General features: G+C 36.6%; 1 protein-coding gene across 1 annotated transcript in view; it reads right to left on the bottom strand.

Annotated features, from left to right (window-relative positions):
* Positions 1-22,441, bottom strand: part of Xpo4 (exportin 4) — a 112,944-nt gene extending 90,503 nt beyond the window's left edge. The window contains exon 1 of the mRNA XM_015499309.2: positions 22,004-22,441. Within this exon, the coding sequence (XP_015354795.1) occupies positions 22,004-22,072 (69 nt within the window). The 5' untranslated portion in view covers positions 22,073-22,441. The remainder of the gene's footprint in view (positions 1-22,003) is intronic.
* Between the last annotated feature and the right edge of the window lie 1,393 nt (positions 22,442-23,834).

Below are 23,834 nucleotides of genomic sequence, written 5' to 3'. Positions count from 1 at the left end.
CAAAAAAAAAAAAAAAAAAAGAAAGAAAGGTATATCCAAAGAAGCAATTTTTCCCCCTAAGATTAGTGTATTAAAGGCATGATCATGCAAATAAATATCACTTGAGCATACCACCCAAGCACTCTCCTTCAAGAAATTCTAAAGTTATCCCAGATACAAAGTCTTGAATGCAAAGGACTATGGAATAAAGAAATTGTTGCCAAGCACGGTGTTCCATGCCTATAATCCAAGCAACTAGGAGGCTGAAGCAGGAGGATTACAATTTTAAAACCAGCCTTGACAACTTACAGAGGCCCCAAGCAACTTAGTGAGACCCTGTCTTAAAAGAAAAAAATAAAAAGGACTGGAATGTGGTAAAATGCACCTGGGTTCAATCCCCAGTACTGAAGAAGAAGAAATTGTTACCTATGTTGACTCAATCTAAACAAATACTGATTATATTTTTAAATTGGAATTTTAAAAAGATAAAACTTTAGATTAAGGTGTTTTAAAATTTTTAGTATGTTTAAAAAGACAAACTACAACTATAAGAAGCAGACTTCATAAAAAACTACTATATATCAAAGACACTATCAAAATAATAAAAAAATCCAAGTAATGAGAAAATGTTTAAAAATCATATATCTGATAAGAGATTAATACCTGAAATCTATAAAGGACTACAGAATAACAAAAGTCAAATAACCTGATTAAAAGATAAGCAAAGGACCTGAATAAAGAAGATACACAGATGGTCAATAACCACAGCACTTTTCTGGCTGAGAAAAAATATAAGATTAGGACTGGGATATAGCTCAGTGGTATAGCACTCACCTAGCATGTACAAGACCTTGAGTTCCAGTCACAGCACACACACATTAAAATATATATAAAGTTCATCTGTATAATCTTTTTTTGGGAGGTGGGGGCAGTGCTGAGGGTCAAACCTGAGTGCTCTATTACTGAGCTACACAGCCAGCCCTAGACTCAAACAGTGTTGAGCATGTTAAAATGTCTACTGTAACCAGCAAAAGAATAAAATTAAAAATTACTAACACTGTTCATGGAATGATTAAACAAAGGATTACCAAATTTCAAATCCCATAAGGAAGGGGAAAAAAATCAAACACAAAATAAGATAACAAAACAGTGATTTATCAAAATCACAAATGAATGTAATAAACTAATACTCTAAAAAAAAAGATTATCAGCCTGTACAAAAAAGAAAATCCAAATTTATGTTCTTTATATGAAACGCATACAAAATTCAAGGGCATGGCAAGTCTGAAAGTAAATGGCTAGAAAAAGATAAGCATTCTAAGCAAAAAGTCAATTAAACTGACTTATCAGAAAAAATCAGAATATAAGGCAAAATGTTACCAAAATAAGTCAATTCACAATTATAAGCAAGTCAACTAAAATGGTATAAATAATATATAGCCTCAAATTAAAAAAAAAATGGCAGACTCACCAATCAATCCACTAAAGTGGAAAATTAACATGCCCCTTGTTAGGTGTTAGCTTATGAAGGAAAAAAAAAAAAAAAAGATTTAACAAGCTTGATTTTATGTATGTATGTGGTGCTGAGTATCAAACCTAGTGCCTTACCTGTGCTAGGCAAGCGCTCCACCACTGAGCCACAACCCTAGCCCCCCCAAACATTTTTTAAGTAAGTATTTTATACATAACAATCTTGGACCACAACCAATTAAGAGACAGATTGATTTAACAACAAAAACTAGAAATGAATCAAGAATAAAATTTTAAAAATCATAACAGAAATTAGAAAACAAATATTTAACTAGTTTAATCCCCAGGATCACTAAGAAAGTATTTACAACTGACGAAAAATATTTCATACCAAAAATCTGTATTATACAAAAATGAGGAAAATGTATAGGCTGAAAAGCCTACATGAGAAAAAGACACGAGTTAATAACCTAATAACTCGGGAAAACAGCAGAATCTACCCCCAACCAACAGAAATAGAATTAAGGAAGTACTGATAAACCTTTGCAAAATTAGTCAGGAAAGGGAGGTAGGGGAGGAAGAATACAAATAAACAAAAATTAAAAGAATTCAACTAAAAATGCTCCAGAAAATAAGGCTTCTAAGATGACAGCAATCATTTACAGTGATAAATAAAAATTTAAGTGATACAGATAAATCCTTAGAAAAATATAACTTAAAAAAACTTAAGATGAAATAGAAAATCTGAACATTCCTGAGGCACTAAGTAAATTGTATTAGTAGTTTAAAATAGTTTTTTGTTAAATAAACACACTGGTCAGGTAATTTTACTAAACAATGAGGAACAAATAAATCCAAACATACACACTACTTCAAGATACTACCCAAAAAAAAGAACACTCTTGAAATTGTTTTAGAAGGTAAATATATCATCATAAATATGCCAATATAAAGACCAGGTGAGGATAGCAGAGGACAAAGTCAGCTTAAAATAATATTAATATACTAGGTGTGCTTCCACAAACCTATAATCCCAGTAACCCAGGAAGTTGAGGCCAGCCTCAGAAATTCAATAAAACCATTTAGCTCAATAATTGTTTTTTTGCTTGTTTGTTTTGGATTTTTGGTGATATTGGGAATTTAACCCAGGGTGATTTACCACTGAGCTACATCCCCAGATCTTTTTCTTTTAATTATTTTTAAATTTTATTTAATTTTTATTTTTTAATTTTGAGACAGGGACTGGCTTTGAACCTGTGGTCCTCCTGCCTCAGCTGCCTGAGTCACTGTGTTTACAGGTATGCACCACCATGCCAGAGGAGACCCTGTCTCAAAACATTTAAAAAATAAAAAACAAAAAGAGGAGCTGGGGTTGTGGCTCAATGATAGAGTATTCACCTAGCATGTGTGAAGCCCTAGGTTTGATCCTCAGCACCACATAAAAATAAATAAAATAAAGGTACTGTGTCCAGCTACAACTAAAAAACATTTTTTAAAAAAAGAGGGGCTGGGATTGTGGCTCAGTGGTAGAGTGCTCGCCTAGAACGTGCAAGGCCCTGGGTTCGATCCTCAGCACATAAATGTAAAATAAAGACATTGTGTCCATCTAAAACCGAAAAATAAATATGAAAAAAAAAAAAGGAGCTGGAGATGCAACTCAGTGGTAAAATGCCCCTAGGTTCAATCTCCAATACTACAAAATAATAATAATAACCACAACAATTATAACAATAATAAAAAATATTTCCCAAACCACAATCAATAAAATAAATAAAATACAATTAAACAAAAGTTGTTAAAGTAGTTATTCAGGAAATGCAAAACTAGGTTAACATTAGAAAATCAACTAATATCTTTCAAATTAACATGTTAAAGGAGGCAGATCACATTATCAGAAAAGGAGAAACATATTAAGTAAACGAAGATCTTTAACTAAATTTTTGGTGAAGTAGAAATTTCCTTAACTTCATACAAAAGAATTTACACAAAACCAATAGCAGGGGTTGGAGGTGCAGCTCAGTGGTAGAGAAGCTTTGGGTTCAAACCCCAGCACCAAACAAAAACAAAATAAAAATGTGGGCAGGGTACAGTGATATGCACTTGCACCCACAAATTCAGGGCCAGCCTGAGCAGCATAGTGAGATCCAATCTCTTTTTTAAGAGAAAGAAAAACTATAGCAAACATCATACTACTGTTGAGACAACAAAGGCATTATTTTAAATTGTCCACTTATCTTCAGGGTACTAGACTCAATTTTTAAAATTTTTCAAGTTGCTGAGTTTTTTGTTTTTATTCTATTTTAAATACTTGCTATTTCATTATTTTTAATTTTTCTTACAAATATGGAAATTTTTCTAAAAAAATAGAATAAAACTCATTCTATCTTGAAATTACTTTGTAGGCCCAATGGACCCTTTTTAATTTTTTTTTTAATAGTTGTAGATGGACATCATGCCTTTATTTGTTCTTTTTTTTTTTTTGGTGGGGGTTACAGGGATTGAGCCACATTGCCAGTTCTTTCCTATATTTTATTTAGTGACAAGGTCTCACTGAGTTTCTTAGGGCCTCACTAAATTGCCAAGGCTGGCTTTTAATTCATGATCCTCATGCCTCAGCCTCCAGAGTTGCTGGGATTACAGGTGTGTGCCACTGCACCATCCTGATTTTCTTCTTGATACACAGAAAACAATTCCTACAGAGCTGGAGGCCTGCTGCTGCCTCCACGTCCCTCCCTGCTGTGTTCACAGTCTTGGAGGATAAGATTCCTAACCATGAGGTGGTCCATTGTATGCATGGACAAAAATTCATTGACCTGCTCACTAGTTGATGGGCATGTGAGTGGTTTCTACCTTTTGGCTGTTGTGGACCATGCCGCGGGTTAGATTTTGTTGGATCGTCTCTTCTCAATTATCATGACTATTTTTTGATTTATATTTTTAAAAATTTTTATTGTTTGCAGTTAAAAAAAAAGGAATCATAATGTCACTTTCACAGTTATTTTTCTTGTTTTGTTGTAGGACTTAAGAGGTGATGCATATAAAAATCCTCAGAGCCCTTAGACTCTGTTTGGCATGAAGTCAATGCTCAATTCGTGTGTGCGGTGGGCATCATCAGCACCAGCCTGAAGACTTTGTCCACCTCTCACACTGTCCTGAGAATGACGCCCATCTGCTCTGCAGCATGTTGAATGGAAACCAAACCTGAAGATGGAGAAGGCTCTGTCTGATGCTCACTGGTGAAAACTGGGGCCTCTGCAGGGCTGTAACTTCAAGGACCCCATTCGGGATGTCTCCTTACCTTTCAGATTCCAACTCTCCTTGAGTTGAGGGACTGCGGCTCTCCACTGGCTTTCAAAGAGCCAGAATAGGGGTTGGCTGGTTTTAGGCTCCCAGAAGGGTTTAACTAGAAACCCCCATGTCATGAACTTAGGCGAGATTTTTGGAGATGAAGAACTTGACTTTCCCACTTGAGGACCTCTATTTGGTAGAGTTGGGCTAACTAGGAGGCCAACTTGGTCAGTGATAGGAATTGGGCAGACAGGAAATCAGAGCCAGGAACACAGTTGGTCTTAAAGTGATGTTCTATCCTGTTTAGAAGGAACTATCTTCTTATAACCTAAATCTCTACAGCATCAGGAATTGTTTTAAAAGCAAGCTTTAAAAAAAATCCAGTTACTCACGATGGACATCTATTTTCCTTTCATGTAAAATATGTTGCTCTTATTTGTCAGTTAAGGGCTGATGGATCTCTCCTCAGTGCTATCAGTCTAAGGCTCCTGTAAGTTTTCTTCATGATCCAAAAGTATTATCAAGGCTCCAGCCATTGCCTGTATATTTTAGGTGTCAGGAAAGTAAAACAACAGGACCCAAGTCTCACCCTTTCTGTATAGTCACCTACAACACCTTGCATTTATATGTCATCGTTGGAGGGGTGCTGTGCTCTGGAAGCCATCAAGGAGACTGTCTTTTAACAGAGCAATGACAAATGATGTCCAAGAGGTGTTTGGTTGTTTCCAGTGTGCCTGTTGAAATTGGACCCCAAAGAGTTGATTTTTCATCGTATCCTTATTCAGATGGGACACAGAAAAGAGCTTTGAATTGTTCTCATGAGGGAGAATACAAGAAAACTATTTTACATACACACAAAGGTGCAAAAAAAAACTCTACACTGTTGAACCCTGCAGGACTGGAGGTCAACATTTACAGGTGATTTTCTACTATGCATGTGACCTGAAGCTTTAGGATTTGTGTAAACAGATCTGCTTACTGCATTTGAATTTGGAAATAGAGTGCTGCTCTTGGCAGCTAGAACTTGCAATGTGGCTGTTCTTTCCTGTATGGAGCAAGAGGCACCAGAAGTAGCTTGCCATTTAGCTGTCCCAGAGACCTCAGCCCTGCAGGCCAGAAGAAGTGGCAGCCACCAAGCTGGACTGCAGAATGTGAGCGAGGTTCTCACTCTGACAAATGAGGCACATGGCTCCGGGGTCATCTCTCTGGACCCTGGAAATAGTACCAGATGGTGCCTGGACTGGATTTCTGCTAGCATACATTTTCCCCCTATATCTGATGAAGAGCAGACATGTGCAGAGGCTTCTGGAACTAATAAAGTCTTGTCATGGAGACGTGCATGGTCAAGCAACCGTCTCCTCAAGACAGCTCACTGATGAGCAGGGTAACCACACTGAGAAGTTGGCCCTGAAATCCTGCTCCAAAATGACGAAGTGCAAGAAAAGCAGTTTTGCCCTTGACAACACTATAGATGGTACTCCATTCAGCTCCTGTGTTAAAGTATTCAGGAAATATTCAGTGTCAGCCCTGGGCTGCTGTGGCCTGGGTTGTGGCTGGGTAATGTTGGAGAGGGAGCCACCCATAGATGGAGGATCCAGGAGCTGCGGTCCATCCTGCAGTCCGTTGAAGCAAGCTTTGAGTTGATTTGAGTTCTTCTTAAATATAAACATATATAGGCTCACTGCAGAAAATATGTGTGGAAGTGTGAAGTTGAGCATGTAAAACATCCCAACAGGGGAGCTAATATAAACGTGTGTGTGTGTGTGCACGCACGTGCATGTGTGTGTGTGTGCACGCACGTGCATGTGTGNTTTTTTTTTTTTTTTTTTTTTTTTTTTTTGGTGCTAAGCCTTGGACCCAGTGCCTCACATGTGACCTACAACCCCAGCCCCCAATGGACTCTATTTTAAAATCTATAATACACAACAGAAGCACAGTGATCTCACTTTTTCTACATGTTGAAACACTATGCTATTTCATCATCTTAGGAATTATTTCATCAGAACTCATAAATTATTCCCAACTATGCTAAGAAAAGACTAACAACAGAAGGGTTAAATAACTTAGAAGAGGGAGGCAATAAATAAATAAACTATCACATTACCCTTAAAATTTTTGCTATAATTTCTAAGTTTAAGAAGGTGTGAATTCACGAAGGTATGAAATCTAGAGACACTATCTATGTGGTCTAAAGATTAATTATTTCAATGGGGCGGGGCACAACTATAATCTCAGTGACTAAGGTGGCTGAAACAGGAGGATCACAAGTTTGAGGCCTGCCTCAGCAACTAAGTGAGACCCTCAACAATTCAGCAAAACCCTGTGTCTCAAAATAAAAAAAAAAAAAAATGGGTATGTGATTCAGTGATAAAGCACTCCTGGGTTCAATCCCCAATGATAAAAAATAAAAATAAATAATGAAGGTTTCAATGGAACAGTATTGAGAAACAGGAATTTTTCATATTCCACCATAATGACAAAAAAAAAAAAGCAGACAGTGGAAGACATTTCAATTAAGAGGAAAATTAGAAGAAATCTGAATACAGAATAACATCTAGCAGCACTCTCCATGTTTCCAATATAGTAGCCACTAATCACATGATACCATGTAAATCTAAGACAAATTAAAATTTTAGTTCCACATTTTATTAGCCACATTTCAATGCCTAACCTGCAGGCATGGCTAGTAGCTATCACACTGGAACATTACTATCATTGTACAAAAAAATTTCTTGCAGGCAGAGCTGTTTTACACTCTATGGATGATGGTAAAAGTGATCATGTAAGTATAATCTCAGATGATTATACTTACATTAGAGGTTATTAATTAAGGGCAGTTTTCCCTCCCCTCTCAGGGACATCTGGCAGTATCTGGAAACATTTTTGGTTGCTACAACAGGGGAGTGTTACTGGCAACCAGTGGATCGAGGGAAGAGATGGTGCTAAACACCCTTCTTGACAACAAGGAATTATCCAGCCCAATGGTGACAAGGTTATGAATCCTGCTCTTCATGAATTTTCTCAAACCCAATTATAATGAATAAACACTGTAATGAGGACAAAAAGGAAATATGGTGTTCTTATCCAGTTAGTCATTAGGTAAAAATTACTTCATTACTCAATACCCTGTGACAAAAAGTTGGACATGCCTGCTTTGCTAAAGGATATGTGACACTATTCTTTCAACAAATGTGCTGTGTGAAAAAAATTTACTTGAGACAATTCACAAATGAAAAAAATGCTAAAGGCAGATGTGTATATAAAAGTGAAGAAAAAAAATGTTTTGATCATTCTAATTCATTTTATAAATCTAAAAATGAAAATTATTTATAATTATGAAGCAAAGAATATACCCATCCTCTGAGCATTATATGCCATCAATGTTATCAAAAGTATTGTTTTGATGATGCTAGAGCAAGAAAAATAACCAGAAGTGCTAAAAAGCAGAACATTTTAAAGATGTGTTGAATGCCTAGAATTAGTACTGTACTTTTTTTAATATTTATTTTTTAGTTGGACATAATATCTTTATTTTATTTTTATGTGGCACTGAAGATCAAACCCAGGGCCTCACATGTGCTAGGCGAACGCTCTACCACTGAGCCATAACCGCAGCCCAGTACTGTATTTTCACAGTGGGAATAGCAACAACCAGAAGAAATGATAAGCTAGAATATTTCAAATGTGAATCAGTATTTATAAATCAGAAGAAAAATGCCAGAAGACATAGAGCCATATTCTAGACATGTGCTATCCAATAGCCATTATTACTACTTATGGTTCCATTACACTACATTTCAAGCCACATGTACAAGTAGCTAGTGGCTACTATACTGAAGAAAATGAACACAGAACATTTGTATCAGCACAGAAAATTCTATTCTATCAGTCAGCACTGCTCAAGAAGAAATTTGATTAACAAATATTTACCTACTGAATGTTATTATAAGGTCATCATGACTTATATGCTTTGATGCAAGGTCATTTGATACATTAAAATATAAAATAACAGCTAACATTTATACAGCACTTTCTATGTGCCAGATGCTTCTTTTTTTCCCCCAATACTAGGGATTGAACTCAAGGGTGCTCGCTTTACCACTGAGTTACATAGCCAGCCTTTTTTTCTTTTTTTCTTTTTTTGAGACAGGATTCCACTAAGTTGCTGAGGCTGGCCTCAAAACTCGCAATTCTCCTGCCTCAGTCTCCCAAGTTACTGGGTGTGCCACCAGCAACACTTTCCTTTCAATGTAAATTAAATCATTTAATCTTCACATTAACTGGAGACAGTTATTATTATTACCCAATTTTAGAGATGAAGAACAAGATAATACAGAGATTAATTTATTTCCCAAATGTCACACAGCTAGTCACTGATGGAACCAAAAGGAATCCAGACAGTCCAGCCCCTCTGTTATACTGTCTTTCAATTCCTATGGTCCCAATAATCTTTCTACATGGGCTTATTAACATACCACCAAGGTGATTTTTCTAAGAACTCATCTGATTAGGTCACTACCTTACTACTGATTTGTTTTCTAATTAGTTCCCTAATCCCCACCTATCAAGAAACCACAAAATAAAAATAGACCAGCCTTCTAAAATTAGTGGTCTTATTCAAAGACTGAGGGCAAATAACTTGTATTAAAACATAAAACTTTATATTGTATATTATAATGAAATTTTTATTAATTTTTTTAGTTATACATGGTCACAATATCTTTATTTTTTTATGTGGTGCTGAGGATTGAACACAGTGCCTCACAAATGCAAGGCAAGCGCTCTATCACTGAGCCACAATCCAATTTTTCTATTAATTTTTAATTTAATTTTTCTATTAATTTCAATCCAAAATTTCTATTAATTTTTAACAAAAAAGTTGAGAAAACAAATTTTGAGCCTGCTCTGGGGTCAGAGCTTCCCCCAAATATATACATTCACTCTTCTTCACCATTGAGAATTACTTTGGCATTTAAAAAAATTTAAGATATCTATATTCCCTCTATACTAGTCTTATTCAGAACTTCATCGTTCTTGTTGACCAACTTCAATGGCCTCACATCTTTCCACCTCATATATTGCTTCTCTCAAATCAGATTTTACCACCTGTTAACAGTTAAAAACATCAAAACTGCAAATCTCAGAGAAGTTGCACTAATGAGTAAACTCAAACTAATCTTTATGGCAACAAGGACTTAAGATAACCCAGTCCCTATTTCCTCATTTATTCTTTTTTTTTTTCATTCAACAAATATTACTTAGTAACTGCTATGCATCAAACTCTGCACTAGATGCAAAATACACATCACCAAAGAAAAGCAAGCAAGATTCCTAAACTAATGTAAATTAAAGTCTAGCAAAGGAGACCTACATCCATCAACTCTATAAATAAATGTGTAATTCTAAATGTGGTAGGTGATATAAAAGAAATACTTGGTTATCTGAGTATAGGAGAGATGAATTTTACCTTCCAGATAAGCTAAGAAGGCTCCCTTGAAAAGTGAGAAACCATTCTCCCCGCAGAAGGAATAGTAATATGAGGGGCCCGGGATGTAGCTCAGAGGTACAGTGCTTGCCTAACATGCACAAGGCACTGGGTTTGATCCCTAGCACCACAAAAAAAAAAAAAAAAAAAAACTTGAGAATAAGAGAATAGTATATAATAGTATATGAAAGGCCCTGTGGTAGGATGGAGGACAAGAATGGAAAGGATTGAAAGAAAGCTGGAGTGGCTGATTCAGAGACAAAGTAATTGGAAAGGAGTTCCAAGAAACTGGAAAGGTAATAACTTATTTAAAAAAAAAAAAAAAAAGTCCCAAAAAGCAAACAGTAAGTAGTAAAATCTCAGTTCAAACCTGGGTAATCTATCTCTGGACCTAGCACTATACTTTATGCCTTCCCCCCACAGGAATTTATGTATTTCAGCCCACAAATTTATAAGTTTGCAACTTATATATTTATTGTTACTCATAAATCACTATATCCCTATTATGAGTTAAATAATTTCAAAAGGAAATGCTTTATATTTTACAATCGTCAGGTTTAAATGTGCTAAATATTTCAAAATAATTATCACATGCCCATGATGTTCCAAAAATATGCTAGATGCTGTGGAACAACAAAGAATCAACAATAAATAAAAGTAGAATACCCACATTCAAAGAGCTTTTGATTTATTGGAAAAAGTCAGTCACATAGTCATATAGTGTAAAACTGTAGGTGTAATAAATGTTACCAAAGCAAACGGTGTTACCAAACAACAATGTAGACCAAACAGTTCCACTGAGATTCAAGGCATCAAAGGCAGGAGAAAAGTATTTTAAGCCAATGGAATACATAAATATAAGGTTCTGAAAGAATGAAGAACAATGAAAACACGCAGAAGCCCAGTATGCTAGAGCTTAAGGTCAGCTTTAATGGATATCTGACCTGTGCAATTGAACAGGGCCCCATTCTCAAAAGGACCACATGCTTAATTTGATGTGTTGTGGTCATAAGCCTGAAATTCTTTTTTTTTAGAGAGAGAATTTTTTAATATTTATTTCTCAGTTTTTGGCGGACACAACATCTTTTGTTTGTATGTGGTGCTGAGGATCGAACCTGGCTTGCACGCATGCCAGGCGAGCGCGCTACTGCTTGAGCCACATCCCCAGCCCCTGAAATTCTTAATAATTGTTATCTTCAAATCTGTTTTGTAAGTGAAAACCAATGGGACAATGGAACGGATGTTTCATTAGTAAAGACAGGCTGATAGCCAGCCAAGTACAAACAGGCCTTAGAGCAACCTTGGAGCACCACAAGTTCCCCCTGCCCCAGGTACCTGGGTTGAGACCTACATGTAGACTGGCAATAATAAGGGGACTGGGGAGACAATGGACACAGCCTGATGGTCCATCCCCAGAACCTGTCCCCAAGGCAGTTACACAAATGTTACTCTGCAGCCTGAGCACCTGCACCTGAACAGGAACTGCTGTACTCAGGCAGTAAACTTGGTCAGTAAACTCCAGAACAAGGGCTAGGAAGGAGCATAGCTCAGTGGTAGACTGCCTGCCTAGTACATGGAAATTCCTGGGTTCCTTCTCCAGCACTGCAAAAACAAAATAACAACCGAACAAAAGTGGGCACATGGACACTGCAATAAAGCACTTCAGGAAGTTATTAAAATCTGTCATAGATTTTAGAATCTGTGGCTTTTATTTTATTTTTTATGTTTATTTTTTTAGTTATAGGTGAACACAATATCTTCATATTATTTTTATTGGTGCTGGGGATTGAACCCAGTGCCTCACACATGGTAGGTGAGCGCTCTACCTCTGAGCCACAATCCCAGCCCGAATTTGTGGCTTTTAAATCTGCTACAACAAAGCAAATATCTACAAGCTTAGAAACAAAAATTAGGTTTAAAGATTGTCACACTCAAAGAAAAGAACACTATTTTAATATAAAGCTTTGAGTGAACCCAATTACTAATGAAGAATATAATTTTAAAATTATTTATTATATCATTGAAAATAAAGCAGCAAGATGAGGGTGACTGTAAATGCCTGTGATCCCAGCAACTTGGGAGGCTGAGGCAGGAGGATCAAAAGCAACTTAATGGTAGAATGCTTGCCTAGCTTTTGTGAGGCCCTGAGTTCAATTCTCAGCAACTTATACAAATAAGTAAAATAAAGGTCCATTGACAACTAAAAAAATATTAACAAAAAGCAACCTAGTTGTAGCCTCAGCAACTTAGTGAGAGCCTGAACAACTTGGTGAGATCTTGTCTCAAAATGAAAAATAAAAAGGGCTGGGCTGGGGCTGTAGCTCAGTGGTAGAGCACTTGCCTGGCACATGTGAAGCACTGGGTTTGATCCTCAGCACCACATAAAAATAAATAAATAAAAATAAAGGTTTTTGTGTCCATCTACAACTAAAAATATTTTTAAAAGGGAGGGGGGGGCTGGGCATATGGCTCAGTATAAAGCAGTCCCTGGGTACTACTACTAATAATAATAATAATAAACAAGCATTTAATTATGTACAAATTGTGAAACTACTTTTGATTTTTTATTTGACCTGTATTAATAAGAATCGCCAGAAAAAAAATTTAATACTCTATAAAATTTCATGTAACTAAATGCAAATTTACATAAAGCTAATTTTATGTAGTTAAACCTTCCTGGAAAAAAAATTCTGCAAGAATCATCAGCTTTAAATGTGCTAAATATTTCAAAATAATTAGAAAATTATCCTATTATAACCTATAAATTATCCTATTATAACCTATAAATATATAGCTACAAATGCATTAGTGAAAAGATCCTTCTCAAAACCAAAACTTGTGAATCATATTTTTTTACATGCTCCAAATATATATGAAAAGAATTTACTTTCTATCTTTGGTTGTAGAGATATATACACATACATACACATGTAGGTTAGCATAGGCTAACCTAGTTATAAAATGTTTAACTTACTATTTAGCAACAGCAATTGATGTCACTCTCAATTACACTAAAAATAAATTTGTTAAAAGTAAAAACATTGAAAACCTAATAAAATGAATTTACAGAAAAAACAAGCTGCAGAAAAACTGCATGACCAATCAAGATAGCACATAAAAGTAATATTAGAATTATATAAAATTTTTACCAAAATGTTTGAAACTTATAAATTTATTGTTACTCATAAATCACTATATCCTTATTATGAGTAAAATACTTTCAAAAGGAAATAAATGCTTTGTATTTTACAATTTTAATGGCACTTTTCCCCCTGGTTTTTGAACTACGCTGGACCTTGCAAATTATGTAGCCAGGGCTGGCTATAAAACAAAGACAGTAAGTAGTTCCAGCCTTAGGAGCCCATAACTATGCTGAGCTTTCAGACCTACTAAGAAAGCCACTAAAGATAAGGAAATGGAATAAAACATGACTACTAAAACAGACCTTTATAGGTAAGGCAAAAGAATCTGTCAACCTCAGACCAACTATGCACATTCTAAACTTTGAAAGCCCCTACTATAAAATATTCTGTCACTCAACAGTTGACCTAATTTTCCCCATGATTAGAAGTAAATACAATAAATCTCTCTTCTCTAAAACAAAAGTGTATTAGTTTCTATTCATTCTTTGTTACTCAAGATATTTTCCCTTTTATTTGTGAACAGTCATACCTAGTAATGATCAAAGAAATCATTGATAAATAGGAAGCCACAAATGTAGTCTTAATTCAGTCTGAGCCATGGCACACTTTCAAATTTTCTTTAAGATAAAAACAATTACAGACCCTAGTATGAACATTACACATTATACGCATGCGTAAAAACATTATATAGACTGTTGGGCATAGCTTGTAATCCTAGCTACTCAGGAGGCTGAAAGCAGAATTGAAAGTTGGATGTCAGTCTCAGCAATTTAGTGATATTTCAAAATAAATTTTTTTTTAAAAAAAAAAGGCTGTGGAGGTAGCTCAGTGGTAGTGTGCTTGCCTAATATGTGCGAAGACCTTAGGTCTATTCCCCAGTACTACAAAAAAAAAAAAAAAAAAAAAAAAAAAAAAAANTCCTTCCAATCCCATTCCTCAGACAGCCATTCTCTCCCATCCCTACCTTCAGGTACAAGGGATTAAATTCAGGTGGCACTCTGCTACTGAGCTATCCCCAGCCCTTTTAATTTTTTATGTTGAGAAAGTCTCATTAAGTTGCTCACACTGGTCTTTGTTTTGTTCCTGCCTTAGCCTCCCAAGTAGCTGAGATTACAGATGTGTACCCAGCCATTCTTAAAGATTTCAGTATATAGCTTCCAATTCTGTTTTTGTGTATACAGATATACACAGTCATTTCTTTTTTTTAGAAAACAAAAATAGGATCCCATATTCTGTTCTATACCTTTTAATTTTTTTTTAAAGAGAGAATTTTTTTTTTAATATTTATTTTTTAGTTTCGGTGGACACAACATCTTTGTATGTGGTGCTGAGGATCGAACCCGGGCCGCACGCATGCCAGGCGAGCGCACTACCGCTTGAGCCACATCCTCAGCCCTACCTTTTAATTTTGAACATCTTTCCATGTACATCAAGTCTTACCATTTAAAAAACCTACCACCTGAAGCAATGGTATATACCTGTAATTCCACATATCAGGAGGCTGAGGCAGGAGGATCATGAGTTCAAAGCCAGCCACAGCAACATCGAGAGCAATCCTGTCTCTAAATAAAATACAAAATAGGCAGGGGATGTGGCTCAGTGGCTGAGTGCCCCTGTACCCCCCACCAAAAAAATCAAATATATAGGGCTGAAGTTGTAACTCAGTGGTAAAGCACCCCTGGGTTCAATTCCCAGTACCACAAAAAAAAAAAAAAAATTAATTAAATAAGGGGCTAGGGTTGTGGCTCAGTAGCAGAGAGCTTGCCTGGCACATAAGACACACTAGGTTCAATCCTCAGCACCACATAAATAAATATAGAATATCACAGTTTATTAAACCATTTTCTTATAACTAGACATTTACATTGTTTTAGTCTTCACTACAGCATAGTACAGGAAGCATTCTTTGTATATATAAAAGTATTTGCACAGGCTGAATAAATGGCTAGAAGTGAAACAGCTGGGGTCAAAGCATTTATTTTTAAGGCTTTTAGAACATACTATGAAACTATCTTCTAAGACTGTCACATTTTATACTTCTACTAACAGTATCTGTTTCCTCATACCTTTACAACCTGAAATACCTTTTTATTCTTAATTGTTTCTGGCCTATTCTATTCCAACTTTCTATTCTTTTCCAGTGTCAATGCTACAATGTTTCAATTATTGTCACTTTTGTACTCATTTTAATAATTGGTATATAAAGTCCCCCAAACCCTTCATTTTTTTGGTTTTAAAAACATTCTTGGGAGCCAGGTGCATGTAATCCTAGCATCTTGGGAGGCTGAGGCAGGAGGATGGCAAATTCAAAGCAAGCCTCATCAACTTACTGTGGCCCTAAGCAACTTAGTAAGACCCTGTCTCAAAATAAAAAATAAAAGGGTTGGGGATGTGGCTCAGTGGTTAAGCTCCCCTGGGTTCAATCTTTGGTACAAAAAAAACAAAAAAACAAAAAAACTTAGTAATTCTTATATAATTACTCTTCCAGATCTTCCAGATATATTTTCTAATTAATTAGTCCAGTTTTTATATGTAGTGCCACACCATGGAGTAAAATAATTAAAAATCATTACTCAGTATAATGTATTTTCAATAAAAGTAAAATATAAATCTATCATGTTTAATATTGCCAGGCATGGTGGTACACACCAAGAATCTCAGTGACTCAGGAGGACAAGGCAGAAGGATAGCAGGTTTTGAGGCCAGTCTAGGCAACTTAATAAGACTCTAGCCTCAAAATAAAAAATATAAAAAGGATGTATCTCAGTAGTAGAGCACCCTTGGATTCAGGCCTAGTACCACACACACAAAAAAAGTTTGATATTATGAAGTATGAATTAATGATTACAAAAAATTGAAGCAATGAACCTTATACATAAGAGGGGCTCAGGAAATATCCATTAAATGGATGCTCAAATATCTCCTAAAAAAGTTATATTATCTTGGGCCTTAATAATACATATCCCTTCACCTAGGATATCCTATATCCAACTAAAAAACTACAATTTGTCTTCAAGACTCAAGTTAAGGATCACCTGTTCCAAGAGGCCCTTTCTAGATCCCCACCGTAGTCTGGGATAGATGTTCATCATCTTTACTCTCACAGAACACTACTACATAGTACTTCTAATATTGCCACCCAACAACTCCTAAAACTTTTGCCTTTCTCTCCCAATTCGCACTACTTTTTCAATCATTGAAAAGGTGGTCTTTCTCCCATCTGTCAGCATACACAGCACTGTGCCTAAGTTATACATACTAAAAAAAAAAGTGGGGGATATAGAATGAATGGTCAGAGATTGAATTCCAGATCCAGACTGGTTTTAAGTTCACAGGCAAATTACTATCTCTGAAGCTCAAAGTTTTCTCATGTACAAAATTTAAGACTATCTCACCATCCTATTTACAGAATTGATGTGAGAATCAAATAAGAATTTGAATATATCCCTACATATCTGCAGATACTTTCAAAGATATTAACCAAATTCCAATACAATAAAAACTAGGAATAGCTGGGATATATAGCTCATGAGACCCTAGGTTTGATTCTGAGCACCACAAAGGGGAAAAAAGTAGAAAGAACAGTCATGAATCCCTCTTGCCTAGACTTACTAAACTCATTCTTGCTTTAAGACAAATAAAATAATATATCAATTAACATGTATGTTCTAAACTGTCTCATATTATCACTTATATTATATAACCACTAAGAACAACTATAAACAACCTAACGGATATGGGAACAAAACCAAGGAAATTCAAGGAAAAAAGGAAATAAAGCACTCTTTAGACTCATGGTTTAAATGAATGTGGTATTAATACTGTAAGAACACTAAAATTTTGATTATGCTTTTCTCTGAAATCAAAATGCATCCTACATTTTATACCGACTCCCAAACAAGAAAATGGAAACAAATTTATAGATTATGCAATCTCATTTTCAAAAAGATACATTTTTAAGATTTATATATGTATGCTTTTATACAATTAGAGATTTCCTATATAGACACCAAGAAAATCATCCCTGTGGAAAGTGAGAATGGGAGCTTACAAGAACTTTTACTTCTCCCTATGTACCCTTCCGCATAGTTTGAATTATGTACTTGTTCACAAAGGTATCTCTCAAGTTTGTTTTTTTTTTTTTAAATCAGGAACAATGTTTATAGTGTATTTTGCTTAAATGTTAAAAAGAAGAAAAGCTACATAATACATATATATGTATTAAAACTGATAACTGGGAGTGGCACATGAGGAAATGAAGAGGGAGACTTTTTATTCTATGTATCTGTGAATTGTTAATATCCTTTAAAAAATTAATTTGGGCATTACTGCTGTAACTTGTAATTACATAATATGCAGCTATATCACCAAATTTTTAGGTTTACATTTTACATAACCTGCTAAATTCATAGGAGTCAGGAAGATTCTCACCACATAGAGTTACAGAATGAGTGGTTAGCTTTACTTACTCTGATAATTATCTAAAGTCATCTAAAAAATGTAGGATTACGTTTTTTAAGCAAAACTATCAGAGTATTTTTGGAAAAGACCCTATTTAAACAATGTTACTTGTACACAATGTTTTCAAAAGAATTTTACTTGCATACTGTGACTAATTTACAACAACAGTCCTTCCTCATTCTAGTTTGTTCACCTTTAAATTTATTTTGCAGAAAGCAATCTCACTGCCTTGAATCGAAAGATGAAGCAGTAGTTACAAGTATCTACAAAAAAATTAAAAAACTCCATGATTACTATACCTTTGGGTAGAAAAATCCTGGTTTATGCTGAGATCTATAAAAATATCTTTTTTACCTGACAGGACCAACATATTGGCACTTCATATTTGGCACTTTATCCAATAACCTCGGTAGAACTGGATATAAATGTATTACATTTAGAAATCTCTCATCAAACAATAAACTGTAATGTTCATGTTATTATAATATGTTGGCTTTGGGAAGATATGTGAATAAAAAATTAAAAGATTAAAAAAAAAGAATTCTTACAAATAATAAAAAATGCTGATGAGGATGTGAAGGAAAAGGTGTACTCTTACACTACTGGTGGGACTGAAAATTAGTGCAACCACTCTGGAAAGCAGTGTGGTGATTCCTAAAAAGACTAGGAATGGAACCACCATACAACCCAGCTCTCCTGCTCCTCGGTATTTATCCAAAAGGTCTAAAATCAGCATATTAGAGCAATATACAGCCACTTCAATGTTCATAGCAGCACAATTCACAATGGCCAAATTATGGAATCAACCCAGATGCCCATCAACAGATGAATGGATTAAGAAAATGTGGAAATATATATGTATATACATATATACACATACACATGCACACAATGGAGTTTTGCTCAGCCATGAAGAATGAAATAATGGTATCTGCCAGCAAATGAATGGAAATAGAGAAAATAATGCTAAGTGAAATAAGCCAGACTCAGAAAATCAGGGGTATAATGTTTTCTCTCACATGTGGAAGCTAGAGCAAAACAATGGAAAGAAGGCAGTTGGGGAGGGGATTGAATATCATAAAGCAGGGAAGGTCAGGAAAGTAGGACAATTAAAGTGAGGAAGGAAGGAAGGGAAAGGGGAAGAAAAATGGGATACATTTAACAAAGTCATGTTATATTAATATATAAAGGTACCAAAGGGATTTCACCTTTATGTATATGTAGAACAAAGGAAGTTTAGAGGAATAGGGGAGGGAGAATAAAGGGAGATGGGGAGAAAAGGTGAGGGAAGGATGGGGACTGAATTCAAATTCCTTCCAGGTACGATTTTGTCAAAATTAACCTGAATACTATGCATAATTATAATGCTGTAATAAAAAAATTAATTTAAAAAAAAAGAGTTCTGGAGCCAGGATATAATTTAGTCAGTACAACATGTGCATGGCCTAGGGTTTGATCCCTGGCATTAGAGGGGGGAAAAAAAGTTCTGAAATGGAAGTCATAATGATCAGAGCTCTAGAGCAGCCCATCATTAATTTGCTCTGTGACCTACCTTGGACAAATCACTTTTACCTCTTTGAACCCTAGTTTCCCCCAACTATAGAACAAAAGAGAGAAGGCTTAGAGAATCTTATTTTCCAGAATCCCTAGTATCTAAGAGAAGTTAGTAAATCTATAGACCCTAATACTAAAAGTGTTTGCACCAAAAATTTTGCTTACAATTTCCTTTGATATCCATCCTGAACTCTCAAAGACTTTGTGCTAAAAGTTCTCTTAAGATTGTTCTATGCACTATAATTCTACTAAGTTCATAAAAGAACTATATGGCTAACCTAATGGAAGAAGTATGCAAATAATATATTAGTAACAAAATATATTACTAATTATCTTGAATATGAAATCTTATTAACAGCTTAAGTATAGCAATTTACTATATAAAAAAGTCAACTCACAGCCAGGCACAGTGGCACATGCCTAAAATCCCAGAGGCTCAGGAAGCTGAGATGGGAGGGTCTTGAGTTCAAGGCCAGCTCATCAAAGCAAAGCACTAAACAACTCAAGGAGACTCTATCTCTAAATAAAATACAAAATAGGGCTGGGGATGTGGCTCAGTGGTCGCAGGCCCCCCGAGTTCAATCCCTGGTACCCTCCGAAAAAAGTCAACTCAGACACATAGATAGATAGATGCTAGAATCATCATTTTTAGTTATATATTTTAATGCTTAATAATCGAAGGATCAATAATAATTTTAACTATCACTAAATGCATTAATTTATATCCTGTCTGGTTCTACTATCCTATAGGTTAAGAACCACAGGCTAGTAACAGACAAACCTGAGTGTGAATCCTCAATCTTACATTTTCCATGTAAATTACTTAGCGCCTACATGTTTGAGTTCCTTAGTCTACAAAATGAAAATGAGAGTAATAATATCTGTAGCTCAGAGTTACTGAGAATGCACTCAATAAATGATAGCTATTAATAATAATAAATTTGAATATAACCTTTACATTGAGGAAGTAAAGATGTAATTCCAAAAAAGTAATTTCCTATTTTTAATAACATTTTTTCAATACTCTTCTCTGAAATGATAAAAAGCATGTAAACAGGTATCTATATAACATATGAGAGGTAGTGGGGTAGAATGGAAGGAGAGAAAATCCGGCTTTAGAGTCAGACCCGAGTTCAAGACCTAATTCAGTCACCTAGTAGTCATATAACCCTGGCTCCTTAAAGCTGAAGAAGGACTCATCAAATAGGTGAAGTATGTAAAGCATCAAGTTCAATATCTAGGATTCATTAAATAGTACTTACTATCATTTTCTTACCTACCCTTCATAGCTTATTAAAAAACAGTACAGGAAAGGTACTGGTAAGTACTAACACAGATTATAAAAGGCCAATGATGAACACTGATTTTATCCATGTAAGTAAAAAAGTAATGTTGTTTGTCTGGGTCATATACTCCTTCCAGACTCTAATGAAAATAGGGCCACTAACTCACAGGAAAAGTTCAATAAGACCTATATGTCAGGGACTTTAAGAACCTTGTGTTAAAGGGGATACTAGCTAGTTTATCAAGAATTTGGAAATGTTATCTAGCCAGCTTTGTAGCAAAACCATACATTATCTTGACTCATAAGCAAGCAAGTAAATCCTCCTTTTATTAGACTTGTCAATTTCTTAAGAAGCTAAAATATCTAGTGGTGTGTATTGAAACAAAACTTGATAGATGAAACTACAAACCATGCTGGTATGATGTTAGATCACATAACCTTATCATTGAACCAAAAGGAAAAAAGAAAATTAAGTCTGGCTGCATTCAATTATTTGAACGTTTGAACCAATTCAAGTAATCAAATAAACATCTACCGTTCAAAAAACTACAAACATGTCTTAATTTACAAAAACAAAGCTGAGCCAGCAAACATAAAAGTTTACTGAATGACTGAATGTAGTTTATCCTTACTTCTACTCCCTGAATGGCTTCTCAAACTCCCTGAGTAAATAACCTCATCAAACTATTTACTGTAGCATAAGAACGAAGTTAAAGAGTACCAAAGACTCAATTCTCCGAATGAGCGACCCAGAAGGAGCTCGGTACTGGACCAAGTTTTGCCCCAATGACCTTGGTCCCAAAGATTCCGGTCCCTCCCTCCAGCCGGTCTTTCCACGTGCTGCCGGGCGCGGTTACCCCAAAGGTGGCTGGCTGCACGTCAGGGAAAGCGCTAGAAGACCCGAAAGCACGAAGGGAACAAGGGTTGCTAACAGCACCTGGACGGTGCCATCCCTTCCCTCCTGGCACCGACTCCTCCCGCGGCGCGCACACTGACCCACAAATTTTCTTGACCTCCCTGCCAGCTCCTTGCTCTAAGATCCAGTCTGCCAGGCACCGTGTAAAGTGAAGCCCGTAACACAGGAAACCTTCTACGTTCCAATACCCTGCTAAGGAGATGGACAGCCAGGAAATGGGGACAGTCCTAGAAAACGGGGACCAAGGCAGGAGGAAAGTAGGATGGAGACTCCTGCGCCACGCCACCGCCACCTCCTCCTCCGCTTCCAAAGCTCCCCGGAGGCCCTTCCCGCTCGCTGGCCCAGCGGGCGGCAAGGCCTGACGTAGCAGAGCCAGCCGGCGGCCCGTGGACCCCGGGGTCCCGTGGGGGCAGCGTCCTCACCATCAGAACTTTGGCCGCGTTCTCCAGCTGAGCGATCACTTCTGGGGGCCCCAGCGCCGCCGCCATCATGGTCTCTCTTCAATGACGCGCCATGCGCTGCATTATGGGAGCGGGCGCCGCGACCGGCCAATCGCCGCCACGACCCCGGAGCCTCACGCGCTCCCGAGGCCGTCGCAGCCGTGGTCGACGCCGGCGTGGCGGCCTCGGCGGGGCTAACAGTGCCGCCGGGTCCTGGGCGGCCAAGAGGAGACGAGTGTGAGCCAGGCCGCCGCGCTACGGTGAAGGCGGCTGCAGCCGGCGCCGGGCGAGACCGGGCTATCCGCCTAGACCGCGACGGCCGCACGTCCCACTCAGCTCTGAGTTCCGCGCATGCGTGCTCTTCTGCGCGCGGGTCTCCTGGCCCCCAGCTGGTGCCTTGAGACCCAGCACCCGGCCACGCGCGGACGCATGCTCCCTCCCTCAGGGTCCTGCCATCCACCTCGCGTGCTCCTGCTGCTCCTTTCCTTTCCAAACTTTAATGCTAAGCGGGATTTCTTAGTCTTGGAACTGCTGTGCCCGCTTCCCGATTCTGAGAGCGCACCTCCTCTCAGAACGTCTGTTTCACTGCTCCTTCTTAACACAAGAGGAAGCATTCCAGGATAGAACTCTTCGTTTTCTTAATGGAACTCCTTTGTCCCGAGAGTTATCTAAACTTATATGGACCGCGAGTCGCTGAGAGACCCTAACAGGAAAGCCCACCCTTAGCACTTAACCATTTTCACTTCCCAAGGGCTGTCTCCTATAGAAGGAAAAAGCAGGGACGCAAGACCTTGACCTTGACCGCCTGGTTCCTTGAATGCAGTAAGACCTCAATTGCCATCAGCTTTGTCTTGTTTAGGGAATTTATAATCGTAATATTAAATATACAATATGTGATGAAAGGTGTATTCAAGTATCTGTATCCCTCCAGCGCTTCAGTCTTTTTTTACAACATTCCAATTCAAGTAATCAAATGCTATTTCATTGTTCAAACTAGTTTTAACCGCACGATGGTTTGAGTAAGGGGCTTGTTTTAAGTTGACATCTCTTCTGTAACTTGTACCTTTTGGTGCCTGTTCTGCTTTTTGGAACTGCATCAGAATTTCATTATTAACTCCATTATTTCTTGTATTTGACTTGTCTACAACTTGAAATTGAGAAAGTAAATTAATGAGATTTCTATTGTTTGAGAAAGGAAATACCTTTTATTTCATTACCAAAGAGTAAAGTGATCCAAAATGCAGTTAATAGTCCTTTTTTAAGAAGTGTATGAACCTAAGTGGTTATCATAGTACCTGACAAATAGTACTCAGCAAATATTCTACCAAGTTTAGAAATCTTCAAAAAGATTGCATAATGACTCTAGCTTCAACCAAACATAATTAACCTAAGATCAATTATATATCTGCAGATATATAATAAATGAAGTTTGTGACATTAAATGTTTGAGGCTTAATAAATACTTCAGATTGGGCCTTAGATTACAAAGCATTTGTTTTGTGCAATTATGTAAGAACTTCACAACTAGGCATGCTTTAAGAAAGAGGAGGAAAGTGAATGTACCACAATAATCCTTTTATATATATAATGCACTATATCTTTATATTACATATAGTGTATATATATAGTATTATATATAGTATATATTGTAAATAATATATAGTATGCATAATATTTATAATTTTTAGTATATATCACATATAGTATATACTTATAATGCACTAATTAAAATAGTAATAATAATAGAAGGGATATCAGTACAATAAGTGAATCAGTAGAGGGGAGAGGGTAGGATAAATGAAGGTACTAGTGA

This window comes from Marmota marmota, unplaced genomic scaffold (genome assembly GCF_001458135.2).
Source record: "Marmota marmota marmota unplaced genomic scaffold, marMar, whole genome shotgun sequence".
In the NCBI taxonomy this organism is placed as follows: Eukaryota; Metazoa; Chordata; class Mammalia; order Rodentia; family Sciuridae; genus Marmota; species Marmota marmota.
Note: the sequence above shows the minus strand (reverse complement) of the source record. Positions and strands in the feature narration are given on the sequence as shown.